Below are 20,490 nucleotides of genomic sequence, written 5' to 3' on the forward strand. Positions count from 1 at the left end.
ACAGCTCCCGTGTCCCTGCCACAGTTCTGCCTCTGTGAAACACAAACCAGGAGCTTCATTTATGCAGCTGAACCTGTGAGATGCATTTGCAGGCAGAGGAGAGCTCAGGGCTAGGTGAGGCAGGCTTGTCTTCCCAAGGGCTTCTGCCCTGCAAGGGAATATATCACCCATGTCTTGTTCTGCTCCATGGTGAAGCAGTAAGCAGCTGGGCTTACTGATCCATGAATGAAATCCAGCGTGTGGCTCCTCTGATCCATTCAGAGTTGATCCAGCCTCTCCTGTGCCTGCGCTGCTGGGTGCTGCTGCACCAGCTGGGAACGCCACGCAGCACAGACTGCACCGGAGCTGCATTCATAACCTGAACACGTGGGCCAAGGCAGCCACCCTGACACACAGTTCTAACCCCCGGTTCACAACACCATTATTCCGTTTGTGAATTTCTGAATTTCCAGTGCTATGTAGATGAATCTGAGGTCTTCAGAATTAAATCCTTACAACAAATGCAAGAAGCTTCTAAGCATTACTTCTGTAAAGACTTCTTCTCTGTTGTACAGTTGTACACACTTGTTCCCTTCTCAAAGGGTTTTTCTGTACTGCTGCAAGCAACTTAAAAACAAGACTTCCCTCAAACTCTGGTGCACACGAGTACTACTGGGGCAGCCTGGGCTGTGTGAGGGCAATAGCAATTCTTCACGGCCTTTTCTTCAGGTGAAGGCAAAGCTTTATTGCCACTATGGGTCAACAGCATTACATTTTACTACATGAATACAATTAGCAGTTGCTATAGCAGCACAATAGCCTTTTTCAGAGTGTTTCCTCTGAGTCATACATACGATCCATCTCCAAAAATACATCCTCACCTGAGGCACTGGGGTAAACAAGACTAATCTGTCTTTGTGTTTTAATAGGTCTTGCTTTAGTGAACACTGATGAATCAAACTCAAAGCAGTGGAATCCACATAGGTCCAGGTACCAACACTTTTGTCCCAATATCTGCAGTGGTTCCCTCTGAGGTGAGGAGCTGTTTCCATCCCTGTGGGCATCAGAGTCCCATAAAGTGATGTGGCTCCCTGGCATTTGCAGAACTCCAGTATTGCTTCAATAATATAAGAAGTGGTTTTGTTCACCTGCAGGTGTTGCCTGGCATTTCAGTGGTTTTCCCTCACTACTTTTGCAGTCATTGTGAGCAGCACTTCCACGGCAGGAAACAAAAGAGCTGCACACAGGTTTACCACCACGGTGCAGATACATATGAAGGCACATGGAAAAACATAGCTGAGCCAGCTCCGTATGCAGAGGCACGGGACCGGTGCCTCAAGGCACAGTTTACCCTTTGGAACATTTACACGGCAGCTGCACAGACCTTGGACCTGGCAGGTTTTAGGAAACAGGCCCTGTGCTGCAGATGTGCTGTGTGTGACATGTCCTCCTCGCAGCCAGTCACCTGTCCCCTGCCACAGCCTCTGCACGGGCACAGATACCCCACCAACCCACAGGCCTGTGGAGCTTGGGAGGAACAATTCTTTTTGCACTCTGTAATATTTCAGCTAACAAAGGTGAACCAGACCATATTGATTTTCAACTTCTGATTTTGGAGCTCTCCCATCAGTACTATTGATCTATTAAAAGGACAAGATGAAATTCTAGAGAAGACGTGGGGCCAAATAGCATTGCCAGCTTCTTCCCTGAGACTTGTGCTGTGGCAGCCTGACTTTGAATCTTCTGTTTTGGCTCCAAAACAGAAACTCTATAACCTGTCTCCAGAAACGTTTCCCTGCAATAGTATGTGTCATCTTCCCAGAAAATAAATTTACAGCTCGAAAATGGTGTTACTTTGTTTTTTATCATAACCACTGTGTGCTGATAGGAGTGACAGAGCACATCAGGAACACTGGAATGAGGGAAGAAAAAAAAAGACAAACAAAAAGAATGCACTATTAATAAACTGGCATTTGCAGAAGATTAGTCAAGCAGAAGCAAAGGCTGTATCCTGAAAGTGCCAGCTATTTTTCTTGGTTGTCAAGGCAGGTGTGACTTTGATTAACCATAAAGAAATTGAACCAAGCACGCAGTCTGCACTGTTTACAGCTTCTATTCTAAGCATCCCTCAGCCAAGGCTTAAGTGAATAGATAAACACTGCAACAGTGCCCCTCAAGCACCACTTGGTTCACAGTGAAAGAGGAACAGAGTGAGGAAGAGTATGTTCTTCTAGAGATGCTTCTCCTACCCGCAAGGCGGTGCCAAGAACTAAGGTTTATCATCAGGGAAATAACCATGAAGTCACAGAGCAGCACTGCTGGCCTTTCTATCATGAGGGCAGCCCAGGTGGAGGAAGTCCCGCAGAAACCCAGGCACCTCCACCCACCCTCCAATCACATCCTGCTCTCCATCACCACCCCAAGTAACACAACTGCTCTCCGCATACAGAGATGACAATGGTGACCATGAGGCTGGACACCTCCTCAATGCACATGCACCTTAGCAAGAGGGCAGCTGGCTCAGGGAGCTCAAGGATCTGCCATCTCCAACATGGTTATTGTTTTCCAGAAAATACACCAATCTTGTGTTAGCTGCACCAGAACTTCACAACATGTTTGCCAAGGATTTGGTCAGGTGCAAGGGGACATTCAAGCTTGCGTGGAGCTGGTGGGATGCTCAATCACTCATTCAAGTTGTCTTGGCCACAATGTGGGCAGCACATCCAAGAGGCACAGGTCTGCAGCACATCCAGGAGGCAGGTCTGCAGCCCACCACAAGCAGTGCCACGTGTGTGTCAATGCAAGGGCAGCAGGGCATGGGAGGAGGGAAGAGACAGCATAGACAGCTTCTTAAAACATGCATCTATACGTACAGGGCGGAGGCCTTTGGCTTTCTCAAGACAGACTTCAGAAAAACAAAACCAGAACAAGAAGATCAAGAAAACCTTGTGCCTTCAGAAATACAACCAACCAACATCCTAGGACTTTCACCCTGTTTTTAGAAGAAGTCTTCAGCCAAATCTATAAGATATCTTACTATCTTGCGAGATGTTTAAATAAGAGAAATTGGGGGCCACAATGTCCTGGTAGCAGGAAAAACTGTCATATTGATCTGGTTTATCATCTAATACCTAAAATTGGGAAGCCATTACCTGTTGTATTTCTAGTGATATACAAAAGGCTTCCAATTTAAACTTCACTTTAAATTATTCTAACTGAAATTTAGCAGTCTTGAACTGACATCAGATACACGGTGTTTACCTTTATACAGTGTCTCAGTTATGAAAGCTTCACTGACACTTTTTCTTCAAGAGTAGAGCATAGCTACCAGCACATACAAAATTCTCTTTCAGTAAACACTTCATCATCTTGCACATGTCTTTTTTTTTATGGACAATTTATTTTTGTATTCTGACATTTTGTAGTTACTTACATATCTGAATACAGTCTTATATGTTCGGATGCATTGTAATATATGGCACTTTGAAGAGTTTGACTTTCCACTGACAATGTTTATCAGCTGTTCCAAGCTTGTTTTGGCGAAATGTTGCAAGAGCACAAAAATGTTTTGGTGAAATGTTGCAAAAGCACAAAAACTACCAAACACAAAAGAAACAATAAACCCACACTTTGCTGCAGCATATGTTTTCAAAGCAGCAGCCAGGGATTCAATTGCCACAAGTAACATCAGCAGCATCATGGCTGTGGGTAAATTCCTGCTGGTTATTAAACTCCTGGTTACTCAGAGTTCACCATTCCCGAGTAACAGCCTTTGGAAAACTGTTCCTCTGAAAGACAAGGAGGGAAACTAAATGGCCATGGATTTAGACCCAGGACTTTCTCAGAGTCAAAGACACCTGTGCCCAGTGCTGCCCGAGGAGCCCGGAGGGGCACAGCCCCCCTGGTATCCCCAGCACTCCCACTCTGCCGGCCCCCAGCAATGCCGCCTTCACCCAGTCACCAGCTCACCGCTCTCACACACCAGCAGCTTCCACACCTACCCCGACAAAGTCCACGCTGGTCAGCTCTTATTTATATTGTATAAACTGAAGCTTTATAGGCTCAAAAGAGGTGTGGATATATTTTACATCCATGCACCCTGAAAAAAATAACAAGAAAAAAAGAATTCCAACCATGCTGGATAGCAAGCAGAAACTGTAACTGTTTTTTTTCCCAGGTCTCTACCTTACTACTGAAATTGCACACCAAAATAAAGCTTTCAACCCTGAAGGGGTACATAGGTTAAAAAACAAACAAAACAAAACAAAAAAAAACCAACCAAACTGAGCTTTAACCTCTCAAGCCGAGATGTGCAGTAAATTTAAAGTACATTTGGGAGCTGGTTCATGTGAAGTTATTTTTCATCTCGGTACTTCCTGGTTGAAGTAGCAAGAGTCACAGGCATCAAAGCCTTGTCTCTGTAGACTCAGGAATGTTTACTTCAAAGAGCTGAAGAAAGGAAGTGAAGACACTAAGGTACTCTTGACACTGAGCCACAGCATCATGCTTGGGGGTTTCAGGCAGTTATTTCCCTTGTCTAGCTGAAAGGAAAAGATAAAGCCTACATGCAAATCCACAGGGGAAAGGCACCACGGAAGCACAATGTGCTGTTTTAAGCTCCCAAAGCACCTGGATGTGACCAGAGCCAGCATTTCCCAGAGCCATCCAGCTAAATAGAAAACCACGTGCCGCTGGTTTTGGAGACTCAGAGCTGGAAAAGACCTCCCAGGGCACGAAGCCCACTCCTCTGCTGCTGCTGAAATAAACTCTCTGTAATTTTTCTTACTGCTCCTTCTAGAGCTATTTCACAACCTTTGGCTTTAACCTAGCTTATTTACAAATGTCTTATGCATGTTTCTTCTTGTGAGTGTATTTTTATTTTAAGTGCCTTCCTTCCCCTGGTGTTTACAGCAGCCTCGTTTTCATTCAGACTTCATTTTGTTAGGTACTTATCTAAGCTTTCAGTCTCTGCTAAGAAAAGAGCCTGGTCCCTAATCATCCCTGGCCTTGCTCCAGTTTGAATTTATCTTTCCCAAATGCGGGTGACTGGCTCCACATAAACTCTTACAGATAAGATGGCAGGAGGACCTTGTAAATAGCACTAATACTGCTTTAATTTTTAAGGGAAGAAGTTCCCCTGATTCATTCTAGAACCTCAACTCTGTCATTTCCAGTTTGCAGCAGAAACTCACAGGTTTAAGTCCCCAGTAGCACGAGGCATGAAATCCCACACTCAGTATCACTTCTGCCTCTCCACCACCCAAGGGGAAGCCCACACATCCCTCACAGGGGTCTCAGTCCCTCATCACACCATGCCTGACGACGCTTCACCTGCGCCTGTTCCCATCGGAGCCCTGTGCTCTGCACTGGGCTCAGGAAAAGGTCATTGCTGATCCCCGGCTCTCTCCCTGCTGAAGAGCTTCACTGAAAACCTTCCCTCATCCCAAATAGTGTCAGAGAGAACCACTACCACCTTCTCCTTCGGGCTCACTGTTTGATACCAGCTCCCCTCCGCAGCTGCATAAGAGCCTCTGTAGACAGACTGTGCTGAACTTGCTCCTCCATGCTCTCTTCCCAGCCTCTCCTGCTGGCAGATGTTGTCAGACACTCGTGGGCTGCCTGGATTTTTACTTTCATCTAACACAGCTGTTCTCAGCCCCACATCACCATTCGTGCAGAAACAGAACTTCTTTAGAACTCTGAATTGCAGATAGCCCACAGATCTGCACTCCTCCTCATCCCCTTGTCACCAGACAGGGGTCCCTCCAGTGTTATCACCCAAAACCTTCCAGTAAGTTAAAATCAGAGCTTTATCACATTGAACACCCTGCCATTTCCCATGCAGCTAAGACTATTCTGCTGTTGCATACATGACCAAGGTGTCTTAAGACAACAACACTTACAGCACCATAAATGCTTATTCCTGTTCACAGTCTCATCATCAGCAAATAAGCCACCCAGCTGAGCTTGCCATAACATTAACACAGAGCCTGCACAGACGTTTTTAGCTATTTCGAAATTACATGCAATTAAAATGCTTTTAAAACTACAGATTGTCACAGGCCTGTGTATTTAAAACAGATTCTCCTTTTCCCCTTTTCAGTAAAAAAGGCAACTCCACAACTCCCTCAGTAACTGGAAAATAATATTAATAAAATATTAATAATCCTAATATCACATGATTGAATACTCTCATTAAACTAGCCTAAATCTGGCCAGTACTCAGATGGACACCTTGCAAGGTAAAGGCCAGTCTGCAGAAAGGCATATAAGGAGCTCTAAAGAGCCATTTTTTTGAGCAATATGCAAACCCAGAAGGCAGCGACTACCAATTATCATCTTCTGTGGCACATCTCCAGAAGCAGCACTTCTACTCCTGGACAAAACCCAACTCCAATTATACAGTGTCCACCTACTTTTAAATTTCATCTACAAGTTACTTTTCATGTTCTCCCTCTAAAATTTATTGACTAGGGTTACTGGCACAGAACAACTGATGCCTTCTGTCCAAGAACGGGTGCATTTGAAATGTATGACCCAATTCAAGTTGTTTTTATTATTTCTCATCATATTATTTGGACAAAAGACAGAATATTATTAACCAGAACTGACTAAGTCAAGGAGACTGACTTAGCTTCCAAGCTTCACTGGAAAGAAACAAAGCTAATAGATATCACATCCAAGTTTTTACCAAGCTTCGATTTCTTAAATCAATGTAGACTGACAGCTAAACCTCTAGGTTCTGTCATCTGCCAGAGATGCTTCCTGACTCCTTTCTTTGTTCTAAAATGGTCTTATTTGGGCAGCAAAGATCTGATCAATACCAAGATGAGCAATGGCAGTGACAATACAACAGCCACCCTGGATTAAAGTGCCTGGTTATCTACGGGTTTTCCGTGCCAGAACAGAAGTATGTTATTCTGGATGCCTCAAGCCACATCTGTGAAGGCTGTAATGCTGAAGTCTATTAATTTGAGAATGCTCCTGTAGTAACAAAAACCATTGCTTTTCCCTAATGTTTTTTCCCCCCTCACGTGACTGCATAAGCACCCTGTGCATCCCCTTCCTGCTAGGTTTATACTAATTTCAACCAAACCAAAACTATATGACCAGGTTATGCAGAAGAAATCAGGGCAAGAGAAAGATTTCCTAAAGCAATGAAAAATTATCCTTAAAATACCGTGACATATTGGGAAGGAAGTGTTTTCCCAGCTGTTCTGTGCAAACCCCACAAAAGCAGCTCAATTAGTTATTGGGCTAAAAAAAATTAGTCAGTCCAAGATGTAACAGATGAATAGATGTGCTGTGTCAGCTAATGCATCTCACCTCCTCCCTCCGTGTCGCAATGCCTCTGCTGCCTGACATGAGCTGCACATACAAATAACTTTGGCTTTGTAATGTTCAAAAGGATTGTTTCTTTGAAGAGCTATTCTTAAATATTGTCTACAGTTACAGAATGTACACATTTAAATAAGTCATGGAAATACTTACAGACCAAACAATTATCATCCTTCTAGACACAGAGTGATCGATGTTCCAGTAGATAAAGGGAAGGAAAGTGATATAAAAAATTTCTTCACCCAAAGCAGCTGAAAACTTGAACAAGTAGTAGTAGAAGTAGTTCTTCACAATATATTTCTGTGACCAAGCCTGGAAATGAGAGGGTTTTAGAAAGTTTCAGTGAATCAACAAACCATATCAAACATTTAAAATATTTTAACTGTTACGGTTCCCAGCCCTTAAACCAGATAATTTCTTGGAACAGGTGTCAAGAAAAGAAGTTCAATTTTTATACTGAAATGAAGACTACAGTGACAGCTCAACTACATTTCGTGCAGATCAGGAATCTATTCTAGCTAATTAAGGGTAGCAGTCACAGTGGCAAAGTTTTGCAAGATATCAGATCAATCTTTCGTCCAGGGAAATAAAGTATATTTCATAAAAGGCTACTGATGCATTAATTCTGAAGTTTCTACATCTGTGTATAAAGAGAGTCACCATTGCTTTTTCTGGAAATGTGTTTTGAAATGAAAAAAGTAAACTGCAATTACTGAACCATGCCATTTAAAATTCACCTCCTTATAGCAGGCTAAGTTTACTCTGCTAGTCCCTGAAATTTGCTGTCAGGTGCCACTGGACACAGCATCTCCTGTGTCCCCTGGTGGGATGCCCCTGGGTGGGAGAGGGCTCAGGAACCGCAGCAGCAGGAGCTGGTCTGGGGAAACAAGGCTGCGAGCAGGCAGGGAGAAGAGCTGCCCCTGTCACCACCAAATTGTCACTTCGGCGTCTTTAAGTAACAACAACCAGGCTATTCCTTTGAACATCGCCAGCAGATATATTGCAAACAGCATCAGGTGACACTGCTTGAGACTTACTTTATACCTTTTATTAGATGATAGATTTCACATTTCTCTGTATTTGGCAGCTAGATCTTCTAAAAGGTTGCACGCAGCCTGCCCAAGCTGGTAAGCCACACAACAGCGTATATATTAAGGCCATGACTTTGGTCACTGGTGGCTAGGTTTGCTGTTGTTGCTGTTTTGGACTAGTACTCCACTAAGAAGCCTTTCACCCCATTAGCAGGAGCAATAAACATGCAAGTCATTCACATTTTATATAAATGCCTGTACCCTTCTGAAAAAAAAGAGATACACATGAAGAGGATTTTTGATTTGGGGACAGGAGCAAGGGAGCCAATCTAGACTCTCTCCAACTTTTCAAAAAGAAAATAAACAAAAATGGAAATTGGTGGTGTAAATATGAGATGAAAGAACTTCCTAAAGATGAGAGCTGAGAAGGGATCATGAAGGCTTCAGTAGAGACACATTAAGATACAGCTTTGACATAAGCTCCTAAAACTCTTCTAAGAGGAAAACTACTATGCTTCAAGTTGACTGTACACCTCATCTACCAGTGAGAAATTGTCATCCTACATCCTAGTGAGAAAGGAGTCTAGACATGCAATTGTGACTCATTGTAAAAGCAATTAGAATTTACAGACCCTTAATCTGCTTTCAATATGGAGATGAGGCAAACTGCATGAAGACAACAAAAGCAAGATGGAAAGAAGTTGCTTCCATTCACATATCATGGAAAAAAAACACAAAACAAAAAATCCCCCAACTTATTTACACTGATTTTTTGCATCAATAAACAAAAAAGATAAGTCAATGGTTTTGAAATGCTTGGGTCACAGGAGTGTCCCCCATGTATTAGTAACAGAGGTCTCAGATGAGGCACTGGTGTCCCTCTAAAATAATCCAGCAGGATGCTATGGCTGGCTGAACGACAGAGCAATCAGCCCAAGTGTCTCATACACCCATTAGGAAACACCCCCCATGCAATTAACAGCTCTGATGCTTCTCTCTGAGCTCCTGAAACGGTATTTGGCCACACTTACATGGCCCCAGAGAAACCTCTCTTCTGGCATTGCTAGCTCCTCAATTAAGCATCAATCTCCAATGTATTAGTAATTATGTATTCATGTGCTTTAGAGCATTGTGGGATGAGGGATAAAACTTTCTAATTCCAGTAAGCTGTTTTGTAGGAAAAAAAAAAGAAAAAAAAACAGTTTCTAAAAGAAATCTCGAGTTAAAGAATATTTCCAGGCAGAACACAAGGCCAAGTCCTTACGCATGATTTTTAAAACCTTTTTCTTTCTTCTTTTCCTTTCTGTCAGAAATCACCCCTCACTTGTTTAAGTTTGTTTGTTTTAACAATTTTTTTTAAACACTACAGCAGCAGTCGTGGACAGCCCAATGTGTGAGGCAGGGGACAAACATCACACCTGTGACACACAACAGTAACAACCACCTGTTAGGCATGTAAGGCATCACAGAATCGCTCTGCTTGATTTCACATACTGTACATTAATTAAAAAAGAGATGTTTTCAATCACTGTGATCCTAAAGCTTTGTGAGTACAGAAAGCCCACTCCGTGCACCTTCAGCCCCTGGCCCATGAGAGGTCCATGTTCGGCTATCCATGGTGATGCTGGAGCCCAGCAGTTAGCTCATGTTTACTATTTCTATCTATTATTTCTGCAGAAACAAAAGCTACTGTGCTTTGTGAGTGCCTTCCCTTTCTCTTCTCGTTCTAACCCCAGTGCAGGAAAAAGCTGTTATAATTGTTTGTGCAAACATTTAGCATGTTTTAACACTCTCAGAAGTTTATTCAATCTCTACTTTTAAACAAGTCCAATCTTTAGCCTCGTTTATATTTAATGTACTGGATTGACCTGGTGCTTTCCACAACTTCTGAAGCACTTTCAGTGAGTCAGCCCCTCCGTCACTATTTGGTCTGGATCAGAGGGCTTTTAATGGGCAGTTATTAAGGCTGTAGAAAAAGTCAGAAGTTTAAGAACATTTCAGATGCAAGGTGTAATAAGACATCACTTTCGCAAACAGAGAAGACATGTAATATCACACAAATTACTCTTCTCACAAAGTATAAAATATCTATTGTGAAAAAATTTAACTGGTTAAGTTACAAGACACAGATTCATGTGAGTCTCCATAAGTTAAATACTCACCTGAAGTACTGGCACAGAAGATAGCTGTTGTAGGTCAGCCTAGTCTCTCAATCTCTGCTCACTGGCGGGTCACCCACAGCAGGTGCTGTCCCACACATGCCCAGGGGTCTGAGTGCAGCCCCAGCGCTGCTGCAGCACCCACCCAACCTGCCCCCGAGCACAGGAGCATCCCCAAATCCTCTCTATGGAGCATTAATGGCAGGACCAGCAGAGCAGACCACATCACCATCATGGTGACTCTTGGGAGACACTAACACACAATGACACAGTAGAGCAGGAATCCATAATGTTATACAGTACATATGTAAGAATATATGTCCTTTATAGCTGCAGTAATGGAATAGCAGCTGAACCACAACTGTAATGGTTTTAAAATGTATTTTAAGGCAGAGATATAGCCCACAAAAGAGGAAAAACACAAGCCATATAAAGATACAACTCTCCTTCCAATTTCAGTAGGACGTCTCTCATCAGGGCACTAGAGACAGCAGCTTTCCCCACCCTGTCTCTGGAGAGCAGCTTTGCAGCATCAGGCGTCTAAGGCTCAGTGCCTGACCCAGAGATACCATTAACCAACATTCTGTTCTCAGCTCTCAATTACTTTGAATCCTTCAGGAGACATGCACATTTAATTAAAGTTCCCAAAGTAATTACATTGCTTCCCTTCCACCAGAACTGCCTTTCAGAAGTTCAGAATTTCCCTCCCAAAGCCCCTAGTCGATACTTTACAATACTTCTCATTTAAGGGTACTTTTTTTTAATGCTGCAAAAAGGCAGAAAAATTAGAGAAGCCAAAGACCAGGTGTCTGTGTCTGCTGTACACAGAGACAACATAAATCCAACAATTCAGTCTGCAGTGCAGTACTGTGTGCAGTATAACCGGTGGGATGAACATGCTTCAGTTTTGCAGTACTCTGTATAGGCAATCAGTTTTATATCACTTCTATGTTTATTAACTGCACCTGATTAAAAAAACAACCTATCAGGTCACCGCCAAAAATTAGGTATCAATGATCAGATTTTGGAAAATAAAAGAAAGCAAAACCCATTATATTGAAGACTTCAGCTCTTTGATCCACCTGCATAGCTAAGTGACAAACAATTTCAGAGTGTTTGAAGATCCAACAAGCAGCTGGGAGCAGCTGGTAACATCTCCAGCAGCTAAATGTTCACTTCCCCTGATAGCACCAACACTGGAAACTCATCGCTATGAGGTGGAAGAACAGTGTGGGCAGGAAAAGGGGGCTGTGCCACAGGGAGAGATCCTGGTGTGGCCCCTCGCAGGAAGGGCTGGGGGCACAGGACCGGTGGGAAGGGGAGGGAGGAGGCAGAGAAGGAGGGATGCAGACATAAGGAAGAAATTTCCCAGATGTCAGACAGCAGAGAGGAGGGCAGTGGCACACAAAGCCCACAAAATGCACACAAGGAATGCCAAGGCATGAAAAACTCAACTAACCAAACTCATGTCTGTGAAGATCTTGCTCTGTTCGAGTGCTTTTAATCGAGTCATTCTTTCTTACCCTCTACAGAATGTGATGCAGCCAGTTAACAAGAATTGTCGAGGTTTCCATAGTCTCCTTGTTGTTGGAGAGACACCTAAAGCTAACTGAAACCTGAGCGATTTGGGGATGGAGGCAAACAGAAATCATGGGAAAACCCTCCTTCAATGCCCTCAAGTTCTGACCAGCTCTGCTATTGGTAGAAAGGTCTTGCTAACTAGTACACAAACAGGCAACATTCAACTCGCAGCTGTTGTGCAAGTGTTTACAGTGGCATGCACTAATGGCATCATGAGGAGGGACATGGCCTTGAATCATCATTTGATGCAGAAGCAAGTCACTCACTGCAGGAGAAGTTACAACATGCAAGCTTCAGGTCAAGCAATCACAGTACTTTCAGTGGTGTCAGGCAAAGAACAAGCAGCACGTCTAAAAGTCAGGCAGACTTCTGGTAGCTTTTTGTAGTTTCTTAATTCATTCAAAGCACCAGAAAAGGCCATTAAGTAAAGCTCTCAGCAAGGTACCATAGCAGAATGGTGTCACACAACCAGAAGCACCAGGGATGGCTCGAAGCTGTTGGGCTGAAAGGCGTTGAGATTTGCAGGACCACAGGTTGAGACCAGTCAAGTGGGAAAGAGGAAAAGGGGAAAGGTCCAGCACTCCCAGCAGTGCTCACCCAGCCGATGCCTCATACATTCATCACATCTTACATCAGTGCATCTTCATCCAAATTTTCCCCTTCAGACTGCAAAGGAAGTTCAGCTGAGACAGACACACACATCTGCATGACCAAAACACGCCCAGCACGCCACAGCTAGGACAGTTAAGAGACCTCAGTTATCCCTGAAGATTTCATTTTTCAATCTTCAGATTATTGTCCCTTCCACTCTGACTAATAATCTGGAGGTAGACTGAATTATAGGTTAGATTTCTGTATATTGCTCTTGAAGTAACATAATTAGCCCTCCTTCCTTCTGTTGAAGGAGCACAAGTAGATATAACAGAATCTGCCAAGTCATTTAAATATAAAGTGGAATAAAATAAGACTAGAGTTGACAGAGCACTTCTTTAGGCAATTAATAGCAAGAATCAATGAAAGAAAAATGTACTATGTTGGCTTCCTAAAAGAAAGCCTCCTTAATTAAGAAAAAAGAAAAGCCCATAAGTCTCTCCCAGAAACACAGAGGAACTGCTGCTAACGAGACTGAAATTGCTGGTGAAGGACCATACCTGTAGTCAGCTGAAAGGACAGCCTTGTGTTTCACAAAAGGCAGTCTAACCGAAGGCTAGTCCAGCTTGTCCACCAAGGATGGGTGGCTCACGCTCCCATCGCTCTGACAGACATTTGTTTAACCTGTCCTTACCGATGCCGGTGGTGGAGGCTCCACTGCTTGCTCCAGGTGACCTCCGAGTGCTTTGCTCTCCTGACACCTAGCCTGAAACTTTCTTACTGGAATTTAAACCTGTGACTATTTTCTTACCTACTGCAGACAAGGAACAAACAGTTTCCTTCCTCTGAAGGCTGACATGGGAGAAGCTTGTTACAAGCATTCAAAAAGGACATAACTGTCTGCTCCTCCACTGCTTAATCACCTGATGTTTCTTGTAGAAGGTATTTGGCATTTTCCAGACACAGCACTTAAATGTCTGTCTTGAATTACATGCCTGAAGATCAGACATGGCACAGTAATGCTGAAGGAATAGTACTGTACAATTCCATTCACTTTGCAGGTCGTTTACAGAATAGCATGACACCACTGAACCATGCCCAGCCCATGATCTCCTCTAACCAATTTTCCCGTCCATGAAAGTGCTACCAAGCTCATAATTTCCCATTCTGTAGTTGATTAGTTTATTACACCTGGTTGTTCAATAGCTATCTGCACCTATTGGATAGAAGTCAGTTTAACCATAACTTCGACTTGACTATTCAATTTCTGTTCTTGTCCTCCGACCTACTTGCAGCTCATCCTACATTCATCTCACAGGCAGTATGCCTCTCTCACATTTCCAGATAGTTATTTCCATGTGGCTATGAAACCTATTCTGAAGAGCCTTCGTACCCATCACTTTCCATCAAAAGGTGTTGTTCTTGGCACAGGCCATCAAAATTCATGTGTTCCTTCCTTAGCAGATGCCTGAAGAGTTGACATCCATGATTCCTACATTAATCCCTTCGGAGTTTGTGCTAGTTGCTAATAAAAAGGCAAAATCTTCACACAGTGGTCTCATGGTATTAGAATGATGTTTCAGCCCATGCACTTCAGCGTCTTCCTACATGCCAGGAAGAATGGACTGGTTTGTGCAATAAGGAAATAACAAGGCAGGAGAGGGAAGGGCAGAAGGAAAAGGCTTCCTTCCTCCCTGTTTTACAGTGGGGAAAGAGGTTTATTTAATTGCATTTTAATTCTTGAGAATTAGATTGCAATTTTGTAAGGTGCACCACAGAACCTATGTCTAAAAGTGTTTGAGGAAGTTATTTTAAGGGTTAGGTAGCTATGGACAGAGAAGGGTGAAACATGAGTTAAGAACCAGAGAAAGAATTAAATTAGAGACAACTCAGAAGAACAGGGACTCCAGCTTCAAAATTAAGATTAAAAAAAAAAAAAATAAACCCTCTGAAATTCAATCGTATTTCACATCTCCAAAGGATGAGTGTTACTAAAAGTGTTTTTGGATAGGAGGATGCATCACACAACAACGGTTTTCAAATTGCACAGCATTAGATGGCCACCCTGCCCACACACCAGCTCCCTGCAAGCACCACCACCTCTTATTTTTGTCTTCCTGCCAAAACACATGAATCAGAGCGTTACTAGGGCCTGTATGGCTGCTAGATATCCAGGCTGCTCTCCAGAGATCTGGAGAAGTGGGAAGCCCCTCAACTCACTTTCCCCCAGAACACCAGGTTTGAGGAGCTCCCAGCTGATGGTTATTCATCAACAGAAGCCTCACCAAACCAAACAGAAGCATGCAGGAATGGCCAAATGACCATGGAGAACCAGGACTTCACTGTTATGTTTCTTTTCAGAGCAAAAAGCTTGTTCTCATCTTAACACTTGGCTTTAGAAATCGACTATAGCCTGGAAATTTAACTTCATAGATTAGTCACACATTTCTACCCAGCAGCATCATGAATCCAGTCAGCCTGCTACTGCACAAAGGTTGGTTCCACAGCAGAGGTCTATTTTGAGAGGCACAGAGCAGCAAGGCTTCTGTAAGATAAATGAGCAGAGTAACACCATACTATTTTTGGACAACTAAATTGTTATTTTTTTAATGTTACAATCAGACACCAGCACAGGGAGAAGTGACTCCCCAGCAGATAGTTCCAAGATTCAAGTCAAAGAGCACTTTTCTATGGTAGTGCCAAATAAGGCTTTGGGTTAAGTATTGTGGCAAATATGCAAGTCCTAGGTAGATGTGCTCCTGGAAAGCAGAGACCACTGGAGATTGTATGGCACATGGTGCTCAAATTGCAGCCATGGCTATAGAGAGGCAAGTTGGAGGACACCTCAGAAGCCACCCAGCCCCTGGGGATGCAAGCCATAGATACAATGTTGTCAATTCACTTGCTGCCTCATTATTAGCTGCAATTAGTGCAGGCCATACCAATGTCAGCTGTTTCTGATGGGGAAACACACAAGTAGACCAACAGACAACCCAATGTTGCCAACAAGCGCTACTTCAAGGATCTGTGCTGCTGCTGCTTCAAGGCCAGGATCTCTGACACCACTGAAGGAGTGACTCTGTGGCTGAAACCCCTGTGGCATCACAGCAGCCTCCACACACCAGCACTGCTCAGCGTAGCGCTGCTGGCATGGTTTGGGAGATGCTCGCAAGATTTAAAGCTGCAATCTGTGCCACTTCACTATTCACCTCACAGGTAGGGGTGGCGTTGGCATCACAGCCACCCTGCTGTACATACCCCCTTCTCCTCCCTAGACACCTCTTATACTTCTTTGCTTATTCTGTCTTCTGCTTCCTGCCACATACCCTGGCTTACAGGCACTATGTTTGTCAGGGAACAGGTTCCTCGCTGCTAATGCCTCTGAGCCCTTTCCCACGCAAATATTCGGTCTTCGCTCTCCTGTGGTGTGACGGAGGTGTCTGACAACATCTTCTCCTGTAAAATACAGTGCCTCAACACTCTCCCTTCAGACAGAGAATTGTCAATAGGGAACACTGAAGGCAATGCACCTAGTTAAACTGATTAGCATAACTACATGCTAGCTGCACAAGGGATAACAACCTGGTCTACTGTGACAGAATGACCACACAGCTTTGTACATACCAGAACTATCAGGCTCAGGGAACTCTGGTAGTGATAGTTGGCAACAGCCAGTTGTCTTCAGAAGGAAGGATTAAACTTACTTTTTTGTATATATAGTAATAAATGTTCAGAAATTTAGTAATACAATAGAATAGTAAAAAATTAGCAATGTAACCCTATATTAAACCATTTGTGTACCTCTAAATTTAGACCAACAGCAGTTTGCCTTGGAAAAATAAGCTGCTGCTGCTAACTATACTAGACTGACATGAAGCCCTATAAAGCAGGAACTTGAATAGCCATTTTAAAAACAAATCTTGTGGTTTAGACAACACTACCTGTACATTCTAGACCTCGGATTTACTTGCCATAGCAGTCAACAGCCACCATCCTTTGCCCAGATGATCCATAAATATTCTGTGCAGAGCATATACATGAGGTATATGAAGAAGTAGAAGAACTGTAGAAGAACTGTAGAAGTAGAAGAACTGACTGTCCAAAGGAGTCTTCCAGGGAGAAGAGATTTTCTCTGGCTCCTTGCCCATTAAATCTACCCCTGTTCTCCATAGACTCAAAGGAGAAAAATGGCAGCAGCTGAGCTTTTATTCTTCTGGTTGATATCTGAACTAATGGCTAAGACATTCAGCAGAATTATAAAACAGTAGGTGGCTCACCTCCAAGTACTGGAATTAATCCTAAGATCCTGACATCTCCTCATTATGAAGTCCAGCAGCCTCCAAAAAGATGACTCAGGCTGTGAGCCGGGAAGCACCGAATCATGAAGTATCTGATCATCAGCATAACAACACAGGCTCCCAGTGGGGCCCCTGCTTCAATCTTGGATGCGACTGCACTGTCATCTTCTAAAAGACCATCACTCATAGACCTGGCCAAAAATTATCTGATGGAACAGTCTTGTCCATATAGCCCAATGACATCCCTTAAAATTGGACACATGCAAGACAAGAAAGCTCCCTCGGCCACTAGACTGGGTAGGGTAGCTGAACACTCAGCACCAGAGCAGCAGGAGTGGTGTTGAGGAACATGAGCCTTGTTCAATGAACCCATTGAAATAAGAAACTGGATCTCATGTTTCTCCAGCTGCAGCTCCAAACTGAGGAAGTTCCAAAAGTTCAGCTATGTTCTCTAGAAGGACAAAGCATCAGCAGTTGAGGCAGAAATGCCTTGTTGCCAGCTCTCCTAGTGGTGCTCACGGGCCCACAAGGGTTTGTCTCACCTGCTGAACCTGCCTCAGCTACTGTCAACTTACTGCTGCGTGGAAAGGGAAATATGAAACCAAGTAAGCCAGTAATATTATTTAAAAAGGAAAAGTAAGACTCTGAGGCTGATGCAAAAATCAATTGCAAAGAAACGCCACAGAAGGGAGACCTTGACTCAAGCTCTAGAGCAAGTCTACTTCAAATTACCAGAGAGCCCATCACACACTGTCATCTCTGTCTTACCAGTAATTAGCTACATTTTGGGGGACTGCAATACATCCAAGATGAACATGCAGTTTTTACCCACCTTTTCCACTTCTGTTACCATCACCTTGCTGTTATCCTGGTTATTCACCTCCTCACCTAAGGCACGAACAAGAACTGTACAATCACTGAACATGATCAGGCAGTTTGTAAACATCACACCAGTCCGGAGCAGTTCTGACAGTTAAGGTATAACTACAGAGTAAATATGAACTGTACTCTTTCAAAGGCAGAAAGGTAGATCTCAAGAAATGATAAAGCATCTAGGAAAAGGAGAAAAACCAACAAACCTGCTGATTGTCCAAGAATTTACACAGCAGAACCTGAAATCCTTTAAGACGACTGGACTGTGGCAGTAAAGACAAAGTTATGTAAAAGTTATTACCTTATAGAAACCTTCTGTCCCAATAATACAGACTTTGAAAGCCCCGAGCTCCAGGAATGGATACTCAACCTGAACACAGAGCCACCCAAAGTCACCAGGAGTGCCATGCAGGGGTAGTGCTGAAGCACCTTTCTGCAAATGCCTGAAGCTAAGAGCAAGAAAACACCACTATCCATAGAAAGTTTATGGCCAAGGACTTTGCCTTGCATATTAGACTCTTAAATCCACTTCTTTGCAGATACATCATGGCCACCCCAGTTCGTTTAGCAACAGTGCAATGAGTATGTATTTTGGTATAAGGAAGATCTACATTTGTTTTTTTGCATCTCTTGGCAGGTTGCAGAAGTCTTGGTGTTCACAGGTGGCCCACGTTTATCGTGCAGCTGGAGCGTGGAAAACCATTATCACACCTCCTTTTCCAAAAGGCACCATAAAGTGATGTGCTAATGAATTCAAGTCATTGCAGTAAGAGAAAAAGCAGGTCATCCAACCTGTACGCATGGGATGCGTTATGCCCTTCCTATTCCCTTCAGATACACAAGTGAATTACAGACACTGTGACCTGCTTGGCCACAGGGAAGCACAGAGAGTGCAGCCCATCCCCATCGGAGTCCCGGCTGCCATGAACAGCGAGGGACAGCCCGGGCCTGGGCAGCAGCAGAGCACAGCTCCGGGCAGAGCTCCCGCTGCGCCCTCAGCCCAGACGAGACCAGCGCGAAGCCCCGGATCAGCAAAGCACCACAACAGGTGCACCCCGAGTGGAGAGAGATCCACGGCAAACAGAATTGCCTTCCCATTCACTGCGCACGGGAAACCGTGCAACCCGGGAGAGGCAGCGCTGCTGCAGGGCTCCTCTGGGCACCGCTGCGGGCAGACCCCCACTCACACCGGTTACCGCATTCCGGGGGAGCCAGCGACGGGGAGTAAGCAGAGAACCATAGAAACGCCTCCCCGGCGGGACCGATGATGCCGGGCTGCGGCCCCGCCAGCGCTCCCCGGCACCCGCACCCCCGCAGCCCGGCCCCTCCATCCCTCCTCCCGCCCACCCCCGCAGCCCAGCCCCTCCATCCCTCCCCCAGCTCCCCGGCCCGGGCAGGCGACAGGATGCGCGGGGACCCTCCGCCGGCGGGGGGCGGCTCTGCTGAGTCACGGCCGGGCTCGGCCACCCCCCACGGCACTCACCTGCGGGCCGCTCCGCACGCCGTTGGGGAGGCCGCGGTCGGCGGCTGTCGGGCTGCGCAGCGCGCCCGCGCCGTTGCAGATGCCGTGGGCCCGGGCCCCCTCCGCGGGGTCGCAGCCGCCGCTCTCCTCGCCGGCGGGGAAGAGCCCGCAGCAGCGCTGGAAGCGCGCCACGGGCTGGGAGCCGCGCAGGGTGCGCAGCAGGCGGGCCATGCTGCCAGCAGCCTCCGCGCAGCCCCAACCCGCGCAGCGCAGCGCCCCGGGGCCGCGGGCAGGTGCGTCCCGCCCCGCCCACCAGGTGCCTCTGCCCCGCCCGCCAGGTGCCTCCGCCCCCCGCACAGGTGCGGTGCCCCGTCCGGGAGCGCCCCCTGCCGGACAGGCCGTGCGCCACCCCCGCCACCCCGAGAAAACTCAGCAAGTTCCGCTTTTTTTTTTTTTTGCCACTTTTCCTCCCATGACTACCCTGATGAAACAACGAACACGATCTGCCTTGAGATAAACGCAGCGCGCTTGTTAACCTAAAGATAAGTGCCCCAAATCTCAACATGACCCTGGAAAACACTGAAACAGGGATGCTATGAAAAGGCAGGCGAGGAGGACTGCAGGGAAGAGCTTTTCCCCTCCCCACGCCATCCCAGACACCACTGCTCCTCTGCATGGAAGTGCCACCTGGGCTCATCAATTCCCCTCTAGGGCGTAAAACACACCCCGGACTGGCCCAGGTTTATTTTTGTCCTGTCTTGGAGATAGCATTTATTTGTTTTTCTCCTGAATATGTACACATATATACTGTATACATAGCCATGTACATATGCACATGTAAGCATACAGCTCTGAGTATTTATGCCCTTAAACACAGCAATGGAGTTTCCCATCGAAAAGAGAGAAGTTATCACTTGAAAAATACCCCTCAAACTCTGGGGCTACAAAACTTGCTGTGGATGATACTGATTATTTCTGCTCTTGAAACTTTAAGGACCTTAGTTTGATTGCCATATTTGATTTTTTAGAACAGCCTATTTCTATCCCCTTATTTCTGCTCTTGAAACTTTAAGGACCTTAGTTTGATTGCCATATTTGATTTTTTAGAACAGCCTATTTCTATCCCCAGAAATATATTTTGTACAAAGACTGCAAGATCATTGTTCAGTCAGTGTAAG

The 20,490-nt window shown here is 44.9% G+C and overlaps 1 protein-coding gene across 1 annotated transcript in view; it reads right to left on the minus strand.

The window, feature by feature from the left end:
• SGPP2 (sphingosine-1-phosphate phosphatase 2) overlaps positions 1-19,543 on the minus strand; it is a gene marked incomplete at both ends in the record, with an annotated part of 32,960 nt that extends 13,417 nt beyond the window's left edge. The window contains 2 exons of the mRNA XM_082056163.1: positions 7,471-7,629; positions 19,334-19,543. Of these exons, the coding sequence (XP_081912289.1) occupies positions 7,471-7,629; positions 19,334-19,543 (369 nt within the window). The remainder of the gene's footprint in view (positions 1-7,470; positions 7,630-19,333) is intronic.
• Positions 19,544-20,490: the final 947 nt, after the last annotated feature.

The sequence above is a fragment of the Streptopelia decaocto genome, assembly GCF_964273445.1.
Source record: "Streptopelia decaocto genome assembly, chromosome: 6".
Taxonomy (NCBI): domain Eukaryota; kingdom Metazoa; phylum Chordata; class Aves; order Columbiformes; family Columbidae; genus Streptopelia; species Streptopelia decaocto.